Here is a 12218-nt window from a genome sequence, read left to right on the forward strand (position 1 = left end):
CCCTAAACCCTAAACCCTAAACCCTAAACCCTAAACCCTAAACCCTAAACCCTAAACCCTAAACCCTAAACCCTAAACCCTAAACCCTAAACCCTAAACCCTAAACCCTAAACCCTAAACCCTAAACCCTAAACCCTAAACCCTAAACCCTAAACCCTAAACCCTAAACCCTAAACCCTAAACCCTAACCCCTAAACCCTAAACCCCTAAACCCCTAAACCCTAAACCCCTAAACCCTAAACCCTAAACCCTAAACCCTAAACCCTTAACCCTAAACCCTTAACCCTACACCCTTAACCCCAAACCCTAAACCCTTAACCCTTAACCCTAAACCCCAAACCCCAAACCCCAAACCCTAAACCCTTAACCCTAAACCCTTAACCCTAAACCCTAAACCCTAAACCCTTATAAAGTATCATTTTTTTAATTATTTTTCCATTCCTTATTTTTCAGTATTAGTTGCCATGCACGTAATTCCCATACATATCTATTTTTGCATGTTTTTAATTTCATTTCCAATTTTGAAGGATGCATAAATCATCAATTGCATTATATGCCATTTATTAATACCATTGCATTATCTCCTCTTTTGTTGTACTTTGTTTATGACTACCAGGTGATCTTTTCTTCTATTGTAGTTAGAAACCTGGTTGTAGCATTTGAAGGAGATGGAGCAGGAATTGTTTACCTGATGGGTTTCAGTAATTGATGCCTTCTTATTCAATTAATAGATTAGGTAGTTAATATTATCAGTAATGATGTTATCTTTTCTTTCCCGGTGCTCTCTTATTTATATATTTGCATGATTTATTTTGTATTTGGTTGCAGTGTTTGACTTAATATTCCTCTTCTTGATTTTTTTTACGGCTAGAGAGCACGACATAGTGGGAAGAACTGTTAAGGTGTACCATTACCCAATTTAAATTTTTGTTTATTGGGTGATTTAAGATGTATCATTTGCTTAATTTGGGTAAGGGTTTGGTGGGTTTGAGGTTAGCTTCCGGTATCATGTAATTTTGTTGACTCCTTTTGTGTTTTTCATGAGACTTTTGTATGTTTTTCATAAGACTTTTGTCATGCAATTTTGTTGCAATATGCAGTAATTGTCATTATTTTTTTTCAATGTTGTTGCAATATGTGCTTATTATTTTTTTTTATTTATTTATAGTTGTTTTGTAGTTTGTGTCTCAATAGATTTTTCAAAAATGTTTAGTAGTTTTGATAGGAAATGTTTGGTTGATGATAACTTTCATTTTTTTAGAACAGTTGTGGATGTTTTACTTTTGTTTTTATTATCTTGTGTAATTATATTCATGTTCGATTTTGTATAACTGTTACAATAATAGGAACAGTAATAAGAATAGGCGCAGATGTGGGAAATAATTCATGTTTCATCATTACTAAAATTCAACATAAGTTATTTGTAACACTGTGCTTTTTTTTTTTTTTTTTGTGTGTTTTTTCAGTTCAGAATATTCTATTGTAGTATGACAATTCTTACTAAATTAGATGATTTTTTAGATATTTCTTTTCTCTCTTTATAATTTTCTTCCCAAATCTCTTCTTGTCCTAATTCTTTTGTCACGTTCTGTTGCTACAATATGTCTATATTCATTCAACTACAGATTTTTCATATGGAAAATACAATATACTTTTTTAACCAAAATCGTTTTGTATCAAAATTTTTAATTAGAAAATCTGGCGAATAGCTCAAGCTCGACTAAGGCCGGCTCATTTCGGACTCGCCTGAGCCAAGCTCGAGCTCGAGCTCGAGCTAGCTCAATTCGAGTCCAGCCCTAGGGAAATGCATGAGTTGATATGTTTAATTTGTTATATAGATATTGCCATGATGATTATGTTATAGTTGAGATGATCTCCTGCTGAATGAAATCTAGTTGTGATATGGAATTTTAGGAGGGGTTGAATGGTCTCATAATATAGAAAAGTTAGGCTTGATGTGTGTTAATCCTCTATATTATGATTAATAGTTTGAGTTCTAATGCTTTGAGTTAGTGCGTTTGATCCCTTGGGTGTTCATTTGTGTTAAGAATTGGCTTATTGCAATGTAAGGATTATTATTTGTGCCAAGGAATGTATAGACAGTGAGTTATTGCATAAAAACAAAGTAGAGATTGAAATTAGGTTTTTCTCGATTTGTTGTCTACATTCGTTACTCAGCCATGTGGTATGAGACGAACGCTTGTGTGTGCGAACCCTAGATTTCAGGTCGAGTTTTCTGGCAGTCCATTGATCGTTGGACATTGTTAACCGGTGAACAATGAACTAGGACGTGAACATTTCTTGTATAGAATTATTACAATCGTGGGTGGGGTGAAATGACTATAATACCCTTACAAAGTAGTGCAATTGATAATAGAAAAGGAAAGCGAAATAAATATTTAGAGAGGCACACACTTGTGTGTATAGAAAATTTGCACACAGGAAGATGTCATAATAAGGTAGCCGTGTGTGTAGAATAAAAAGGGACACACCTCTGTGTGTCCATAGGCACACACTCGTGTATGTAGTAGAGTTAATGAAATGAGAAAGGGAATTAGACTAAGGGTATATGGGTTGTCCCGAGCAACAATACCAAGATTCCAAGTACGCAGTAGTATCCTAAATGCTTAAGAGTTAAGTTACAGAATGGCACGAGATACATTTTAGGTGGAAGCAAGAGCGAGTCAAGTTAAGACTTGAGATGCATGCATACTAAACATCATAAGATAGTTATAAAGGGTTACCATAAGTATACATTTCCTATACCGCTCGTAATAGGGCATATATGCAATAAGACATCGAACCTATAATAGAGTACTTGCTTATACTAGAACTCAACTGAGATATAGTTTTGTGTAATGGAATAAAAAGATGGCTCATATGGCTAAGGTGTTAAATCTTTGTATTCGATCAACCGATTAGCTTAGTACACAGTTTTAGATTACAATTTCAAATTCAAATGTTTCCACCAAGTTTAGTACGGGCACGTCAAATAGAAATTTGAACAGTAGTTCTTTAGTGACTGAGCAAAACATAATTTGACCCGGGAGTTATGATATGCAGTCTAGATATTTCTTAAAGTATAGTATAAGCATAAAGACAGTATATAGAACCAATTATCATTTATAAGGGAGTTTGATGTCGATTTCGGATGACAGAGATAGTAAAGGTCGAGACTAAGGGCATGTTGGGGATTTTAGTGGAAGTTATCAGTAGAGTCTCCTAAATATTGAATGTTTTATCACTCATTCCTCTACTTTCATATATACAGCTATAGATGATCATGATGGTTGCAGAACGAGCGATGGTCAATGAACATAAAGTTGTGAGGGCATTCCAGTCATTTCAGTTTTATCAGTTTTATTTCATTATTATTTTGTGACGGTATTTGACTATATATATTATAGTTTTTAGGTATGTTTATGAGATTAAACATTTTTTGAATGGTTGATTTGATTTATATTTCAAATATAGTTATATATATATATATATATATATATATATATATATATATATATATATATATATATATATATATATATATATATATATATGTATTTAAAAAAAATACATTTAGTTCGATTTGAAAATTACCCAAAGTGAAAATTGTTTTATAAAAATTTATCATTATAAACTAAATCATTTTACAAACTAAATCAAATCAAACAAACATAAATTTTCAATATTCAAAGTCATAATTAGAAGTTATAACACCTTATGTAGGGTAAAAAACATGGTTTAAGGTTGACTACAGACGAACAAATTTTCAAACAAAAGATAAAACAAGAGTATGCAACGCATATGCATGCGCCACAAAATTTGACTCCTTTACGTCTAATCAGATGTAAGGTTAGATTCGAAACGAGTTTATTTGGGTTTGAAAAAAGTTTAGTTTGAATGAGTTCGATCATGAATCCGAGACAATAAATACAAACTCAAGCATGAGTTGGAAAGTAAAACCAAAAATAAATTTGAGTTCAAACCTGAACTATAATTGTGCTCAGATTGCAAGTCAAGCATGGTTTGTTTGAACCTTTAGCAAACAATATTGTTTCTATTCCCATCTGAAGATACGGTTAGATTTAAAGAGAGTTTTTTTGAGCTTGAAATGAATTTAGTTGGGATGAGTTTGAACACAATCTAAGACAACGAGTAGGAATCCAATCATGAATATGTGAGTGAACGAGCTTGGCGAGCCTGAATTTGAACCCAAGTCAAGCCTAGTGTAAAACAAGTTGGGCTTATTCAGGCTCGATTTGCCCCGTTTTCAGTCCAACTTAAATGTCATTCTATACCTTTGTCCCCTAATTCTTTCTTTTATTCTCACCCAAGCCGCCCAATATATATTCATAGAATAACAAACATCTTAAATTAATCAAGTCATCTATCAATACAAGTTAAGGGAGAAATTAGGATGGCAATTTTACAAAGGTCTGAAGTTACATACAGGAGCCAAGGTTCATCAGGAATAGTGTGGGATACAAAGTACTATCTAGGAGAAGATGGAAAGGTGGAGATGAGAGAGCTAAGACCATGCCTCACTGTCAAAGAGACCAAGAGTTTCTCAAATGCAATTAATATTGCATCACCAACTACTTGCCCTCGTAGTCTCTCAACTCCCCAGCTCTTTAACAAAGTTTCTACTTCTGGAGGCAGCATCTTTGCCGTATCTTGGAAACGACGGGCAACTGCCTTCCATATTTCAGCGATTACATTTTCTTATCTTAATTTACTGTGGTAACAGACAAATACGGTGCAGCAGAGTTTGTAATATTACTTAGCAAAATGAATGTTTGTATCTCAGAATCTTGAATTTACAATATCCATTCTACATATTTATTTAAAATTAATTTAAATTTTAAATAGATTGAGCAATTTGGTTGACGGTAATTCTCCTCCACTCATTTTATTTTCTATCAGGGTATTATATATCATTAAAGTATAATTTTTTTAGATTCTTTTTTCAATTAAAGAGCAAAAGTTATAAATTGTTTAATTAAGCTATCATTAATTTTAATGAAAAATAACAGAATTATGTAAATATCTTTGAGTTTTTTTTCTTTTCTATTTTTTAAAGTCAAGTTAGATCTTAAAATCTAAATTAAAAATGCTAGACGAAACTAAAAAATAATTGGATCCAATTTCTTGTTATAATATGTTTTACAAGTGTATGCTTAAAGTGATTGTAAATCGATTTAAAATTATCCTTATCGATGTCATAAGGAGTTCCCTAGTCAATTTCTAATAATATTTTGTTGACTTAAAAAGAAACCTTGTGGTTCGCCAACTAGATATGCTTTAAAAGGTTAAATAATATTATATACACATTATATATATATAAATAATTTTATTTATTTATTTAAATTATATATAAAAATATATACATATTAATGGCGGACACAGAAGGGGTTTTGACTTTTCAAAAAAAATTTAGGTTTTGATAAATTTACAATTATACCCTTGTTTTTATATCTTATAATTTATAATTTTTTATTCAAAACTCCTTCCAATTATACTTAACACAGACGAAATAAGGTAACTATTTCTGAATTTCTCACCATTTTCTCTACATAACTTTTTCTCTCAATCTCTATTTAAAATTAATGTTCAATTATTCATTCAACAACACCGACAAAAATAGAATAATCTTATTCCTTGACTTGTTCCTCAAAAGGTATATTTCATCCTTATTTCTTTACTTTTGTATCACTAAGTTTTTATAATATTTTACTGAGTTTCTACAATATTATTGGATTAAAACATATTCCTCATATTTATATTATGTTCTTTTGTTTATAGATAATTTATTATTGAATATAGAAGTTATAAGTAATCTTCTTTTTTGTTCAAAGTATTAAACTTTTTCAATTTTCACCAAATGTTTGCCACTACCTACTAGGGCAAGAAAATTAAATTAGGGGAACCAATTTTTAATATTTTATTAATGAAGATGCCAATACTTTGTGGCAATTTTTTGTCCTATTTGTCTATAAAATATTTGTTCTTTGTCTTTTTCAAATTTTAATGTCAAAATTGTTGGTTAACAAAAGCAAACTTTTCATACCCATATAATATATAGCAGTTCATGAACTAAATCATTATAAATTGAACTCTAGGCACTTTCTATTTTATGTTGGTACATTTAGGTTCTTGAAATAAAGCTAACCTCTCAACAAAGTTAAACTCAATAAAGCAAACTTTTTATTAAAAAAAACCATAATGTTTGCAATACACTAATACAGTAAGTTGTTTTATATACATGATTTTTACATGACACGTTAATAAAATTCTTTTCACTTTCAACATGGGGCCATTGTACTGTATTGAGTGTTTACATGTGTTTTGTGACAGGTATTAGTAATAAATAAAGTAATAAAGAATCACACAATTTTATTGAACTCTTAAACAATTGTTCTAGTGCTCAAGGATATTGCTTATATACTTTTATTTTCTCTATTTATTTTTATCATGTGATAGTATGTTTCAACTGAAGTCTAACTGATATAATGTAATAATATATTATTGTTTTGAAATAGTTTGAAGAAATATTTCAAAAAGAAATCAATAATGATCTCATCATCTGAACAAGAGGATAATGTTGATGATTCAAGTAAAAATGTGGAGGTCAATTTGCAAGATCTTCTTATGGATCCAGGCTTACAACCTTGAATTTTAGATTATAATCCTAATATTCGAGATCAAATTAGAAGATTGTATTTGAAAAGGGGTCCTTGTCAACCAAAAGGCTATGAGTTTCCTTTCAGAGATTTTGGTGGATTTGCAAGACGATTTGTTGTTTCTTAGTTTAATAAGTTTGATCAATGGCTAGAATATAATATAACAAAAGACGCAATATTTTGTCTTTGTTTTTATCTTTTCAAGTCAAATGTTGGTGATAAAGGTGGTGGTGATCGTTTTGTTGGTCAAGGGTTTTCAAATTGGAAAAAGAAAGAAAAATTGAATATTCATTTTGGAAGTGCTAATAGTGCTCATAATCAGGCTCGAAGAATATGTGAATCATTATAGAATCAAGAGTAACCTATTCAAAACTTTCTTTATAGACATTCTTCTAAAGCACAAACTAAGTATCAAACTTGTTTAAATGTTACAATTGACTATGTTCATTTTCTTCTAAGATAAGGACTAGCATTTCGTGGTTATGATGAATCTGATAATTCAAACAATCAAGGGAATTTTCTTGAGCTTCTACGATTTCTTACTGCTCATAATGAAGATGTCTATAATGTTACTTTCAAAAATGCTCTTGATAATCTCAAATTAACATCACCTAGGATTCAGAAAGATACTGTAAGTGTCATTTCATAGGAAACTATAAGTGCTATCATTCGAGATTTAAAGGATTTTTTATTCTCTACATTGATTGATGAGTCTCGTGATATCTCTACAGAGAAACAAATGGCTATTGTCTTGCATTATATTAACAATAATGGACTTGTTGTGGAGCGTTTTATAGGTGTTGAATATGTTACTAGTATTACAACTTACTCAAGACATCATTTGACAATTTTTTTTCTAGGCATGGGTTGAGTTTTTCTAAAGTGCAAGGACAAGGTTATGATAGAGCTAGTAATATGCAAGGAGAATTTAATGGTTTGAAAACATTGATTTTAAAAGAGAATAGATGTACTTATTATATTCATTGTTTTGCCCGCCAACTTCAATTGGCTCTTGTGGGTTTAGCAAAGAACTAAAATGATGTTAATGACCTCTTTAATATTGTGGTGATTATAGTTAATATTGTCAGTGTTTCATCAAAACATTGTGATATTCTTAGAGATAAGCAAGTTTGTAAAGTTATTAAGGGTCTTTCTAATGGTGAACTTTCAAGTGGAAAAAGTCGTAATTAGGAGTTAAATTTGAAACATACCGGTGATATGCGTTAGGGCTCGCACTATGATTAATTGATAAGCATAATCTTATTGTATTCATCCATTATTGATGTTCTTGAAATTGTGGCAAAGGATGGGATAAACTCTTAACAAAGATTTCAAGCAAAAAATATATTAAAATTGATGCAATTATTTGACTTTGTGTTTAGTCTTTTTCAGATGAAGGATGTACTCGGCTTTACAAATGAACTTTCTCAAGCACTACAAAGGAAAATCAAGATACTGTAAATGCTATGAATTTGGTTGAAGCGTGTAAGCAAGCTTTGCAAATAAAGAGGGATAGTGGGTGGGAGAATTTACTACACAAAGTTTTTTTTTTTTTTTTTTGTATCAATTAGGACATTGATGTTCCAAATATGAATGATAAATATTTTATTCAACGGCGATCACAACGCAGGACTCAAGGTATCACAAATGTGCATTATTACCGCATTGAAGTATTTTATAGTGTGTTTGACATGCAACTTCTAGGGTTGAATAATTGTTTCAATGAGGTAAACATGAAATTGCTTATTTGTTTGGCATGTTTATGTCCAAATGAGAATTTTGTTGCTTTTGATAAACAAAAATGATGCATATTACTGAACTTTATCCAAAAGATTTTTCTAACTTAGAATTCATGGCACTTGATTCTCAACTTGATGTTTATATTTTTGGATGTATGTTCTAATGTCAATTTTTTTGGATTGAATGGGATTGGGGATCTTGTAAGATTGATGGTTGAAACTAAGAAAGATAAAGTGTTTCCACTGGTTTATTTGTTAGTGAAATTAGTTTTGAGCTTACCAGTTGCCACTACTAGTGTAGAGAGAGCATTTTCAACAATGAATCTTGTGAAGAATCATTTGCAAAATAGAATGAGTGATCAATGATTGAATTATAGTTTAGTTATATATATAGAGAAAAATGTATTTGATAATATTGGTAATGAAGACATTATATAATACTTTCAAACGATGAAATCACATCGAGGACAATTATGAATATATTAATTATTATCAAAATTAAAATATTATTGGGTATAAATTATTACTATATTTCATAAAATTTGATAAAATTTGATAAATATAAATAATTATTATGTTTGATTAGGGATAACAAAAGAGTAATAGTATATTATTTTACTTAAATACCTTTAGACATAATTATTTTAGAATTATTTTATGTTATTTGTTATATTAATTAAAAATGATATTATTTTTATCCTTAAAAAAATTAATAAATAAGGATATAGTTATAATAAAATGAAAATTATATTATTAATCTTTTAATACTTAAATTAGCGGTAATAATCAAATTATTTTTTTATATTATCTTTTATATCATTATTTATAATAAAATATTATCAAAATATTTTATTATTTATAAATTAAATAAAATAATATAAATAATAAATTATTAGAGTGATTTTTAATATTTTCTAACCAAATGCCCGGGAATTGGAAAGCCTTGTGGTTTCTTCATGTCCTCTGAGTGTCCAGCCAGGGAATCCTTTATTGCTTTATGTCTTTGTTGAGATAAGGGAAGGGTTCAAAAACTAAATGACTTTGACTTTCCCAAAATCCTTAAATCAATTCTCAAACGCAAATAAATAATTTTTTCAAAGATTAATATTATATATACAAATTACAACTTGAATATAAATAATAAAATATTATTATATTATTTCAAATTAAAAATAAAATATTATTTAATAAAATATTATTATTTATATACATAATTTTATTATTTTAAAAAAATTTTAGTTTGAGGGTATATATTAAATTTACTTTATATTTTATAATAATTTTTCAAAAAACATTTTTAATAATTTTCTTTCCCATCACAAATTACACGTGACATGCACGCTTGGGACTCAAATTCCAAGCCTATATGAGGATTGTTTACACATTTCCCAAAAATCAAACCAATCAACACTTTTAGCCAGCAAGCATATAATGTGGTGGTCCCATTTTATTATATTTTTTATTCCAATTTTTATCCTAACCGTCCGATCCCATAGACGGTCATAATAACCTCCACGCTTCCTCCCAGCTTACCTTTGATTTAATCAACTCCTCATGGCTCTTATACCTCCACGATTGCATTCTCATCACCGTCAGATACGTTTCCCATCCGACGGTGGATGCAACATTTAACACTGATTTGCTGCAAACTGTAGCATTAATATCCCGCTCTTTCAGACCGCCCAAGGGGTCTTTCTCGCATTTTCCCTTTTTCGATATCGAAGAAGAAATGCAAGATCAAGCAACCAGTTCTATTGCAGCTAGTTCTCTGCCGTCCAGCAGTGAGAGATCTTCAAGTTCTGCTCTTCAGCTCGAACTCAAAGAAGGTCCCTTAAATATTCTTTATTTTTCCGTTTGTTTTATCCAAAATTTCAAGATACATATGTTTTTTTTTTTTTCAATCGTTGCGGCTTTAAATTTTGAAACTTTTCAGTTTCTAAATGATGGGAAGAGTTTGTTTTTAGTATTGCTAGCTTATTTTTGCGCTTAATGATCTCAGAAAAAAGTTTGAATCTCTTCTTCCGATTTCTGTCGAATTAATATGAGATTTCACTTTATAAATATGATTTAACATATATTTGCTGCGTTTTTTTTTTAAATATTTACTATTCTTACTGAAATCAAAAGTTCTCGGGATTTCCCATCTGAGTATGTCTTATATTTCCTCAACTGGGACTTGAAATTTTTCTCTAGAATCATGCTTCCCGGGAGATTATCTGAGATCAGCCAGATTTTCCCCTTCTACGTTCTTTTATGGGAATGCTTTTTTAAATGTCAGATGTTAAATTTATGGTTTCGATGAATTCAGGCATGGAAAGTGATGAAGAGATCCGAAGAGTCCCCGAGATCGGCGGGGAACCTGTTGGAACGTCAGCGTCCGGCCGTGATAGCGGTTCAGTGGCAGGTGCAGGAGTTCAGCCATCAGGAGAAAGTCAGAGGAAGAGAGGTAGAAGTCCAGCTGACAAAGAGAACAAGCGACTAAAGAGGTAAGCTTATGGCTGATTTAACCATTGGAACCAGTGTGGTGTGTCCTATCTTACTGTGGCGTTTTGATGACAATGTGTGATGTGTCAGGTTGTTGAGAAACAGAGTTTCAGCTCAGCAAGCAAGAGAAAGGAAAAAGGCTTACTTGAATGAGTTGGAAACCAGAGTTAAAGACTTGGAGAAGAAAAACTCTGAGCTTGAAGAGAGACTGTCCACGTTGCAGAACGAGAATCAGATGCTCAGACACGTAAGTTCAATGTTATTTTCCGTCGTACTTTACGTAACTTAAAAATAATTGTACTTTTAAAGGGCATTTTTTGACATTATGATCCATGCCTAAACATCCAGTTCCAATCAACTACCCAAATGTCACAGAAAGGAATTTGAAATTTAGAATGAAAGTATTCCATTCTTTGTATTAGGTTTGTATCAGAAACACGGAGGAGGTAAGTAGAATGATTTGATATTACCCAAAAAATGAAAATAAAATGTTATGGTTCTTTATACCGTTTTTGTTATTTGTTGCTTTCATTTCATCAATCAAGTAAACTTAATAATTCAACTGTATATATTGTTGAAGAGTGCTTTGACGATTTTGCGATAAAGAAAATGTAGATGGCACAGTTTAGCATATAGGGTGGAGACATTCTAGTACTATCCATTTGCTGCATGTGCTTCTTTGGCCCAATAGACTCTTCATGGGCTGCCAGACACTGTGGCATGCCTTGGATCAGTTAAGTGCTTTACGTGGAGCTTCAATACATTTTATAACTTATGAGACCTGTTTTGTTGATTGTAACATGCAGATATTGAAGAACACGACGGCAAGCAGGAGAGGCGGAAGTGATACAAATGCCGATGGGTCCTTATGAGTGATTCGTGAATAAGACATATTATGAGGTTAAAAAAAGAGAAGATTTTGATGTTTGATTTTACCTTTTACGTGGAAATAGAAAATTTCTAATCAATGTTGCTTCTCCAAACTCTTCAACCCACTGGGGTAGCACAAATTTTCAGATTGTCAATGTGAAGGAATGACAAATTAAGGAATAATAAGTAGTCGCATGCGTTTGCCGGAATTGTGACCTATCTATCTTATGAAAAGTGAATCATGCTTACCTACTATTTTCTATAGGCTAGAACCCAAAAAGATATCTAGTTCATCTATTATTTAATTGACAAGTCATGCCCACGCCCAATCCTATTCCATCTACCATGTGGGGTTCATTTTGTGTATTAAATTTATTCCCATTACCAGTGTTTGGTGCCAAAATGAAAACTGATATAATTACCTTTCCGAGTTAATGGAATATATGCT

The 12218-nt window shown here is 31.1% G+C and overlaps 1 protein-coding gene and 1 long non-coding RNA gene across 4 annotated transcripts; both read left to right on the forward strand.

The window, feature by feature from the left end:
* Positions 1 to 593: 593 nt before the first annotated feature.
* LOC123207427 lies at positions 594 to 1123 on the forward strand. The gene is made up of 2 exons (XR_006500336.1): positions 594 to 736; positions 829 to 1123. It is a non-coding gene; the product is annotated as an uncharacterized LOC123207427 (long non-coding RNA).
* An 8747-nt stretch (positions 1124 to 9870) lies between these two features.
* LOC123207422 (transcription factor HY5-like) lies at positions 9871 to 11979 on the forward strand. 3 transcript variants are annotated; one of them, XR_006500335.1, is made up of 5 exons: positions 9871 to 10242; positions 10725 to 10902; positions 10991 to 11147; positions 11249 to 11346; positions 11707 to 11979. XR_006500335.1 is itself a non-coding variant. In XM_044624822.1 (5 exons), exons 1-4 carry the CDS (start codon positions 10146 to 10148, stop codon positions 11285 to 11287), a joined length of 471 nt encoding a protein of 156 aa, XP_044480757.1. In that variant the 5' UTR covers positions 9871 to 10145; the 3' UTR covers positions 11288 to 11322; positions 11707 to 11979. The 3 variants fall into 3 exon arrangements, 2 of the variants coding, with proteins under 2 accessions (XP_044480757.1, XP_044480756.1); XM_044624822.1 differs by having other exon boundaries at positions 11249 to 11322; XM_044624821.1 differs by lacking the exon at positions 11249 to 11346 and having other exon boundaries at positions 9891 to 10242.
* The last annotated feature ends 239 nt before the right edge of the window (positions 11980 to 12218 follow it).

The sequence above is a fragment of the Mangifera indica genome, unplaced genomic scaffold (genome assembly GCF_011075055.1).
Source record: "Mangifera indica cultivar Alphonso unplaced genomic scaffold, CATAS_Mindica_2.1 Un_0076, whole genome shotgun sequence".
In the NCBI taxonomy this organism is placed as follows: domain Eukaryota; kingdom Viridiplantae; phylum Streptophyta; class Magnoliopsida; order Sapindales; family Anacardiaceae; genus Mangifera; species Mangifera indica.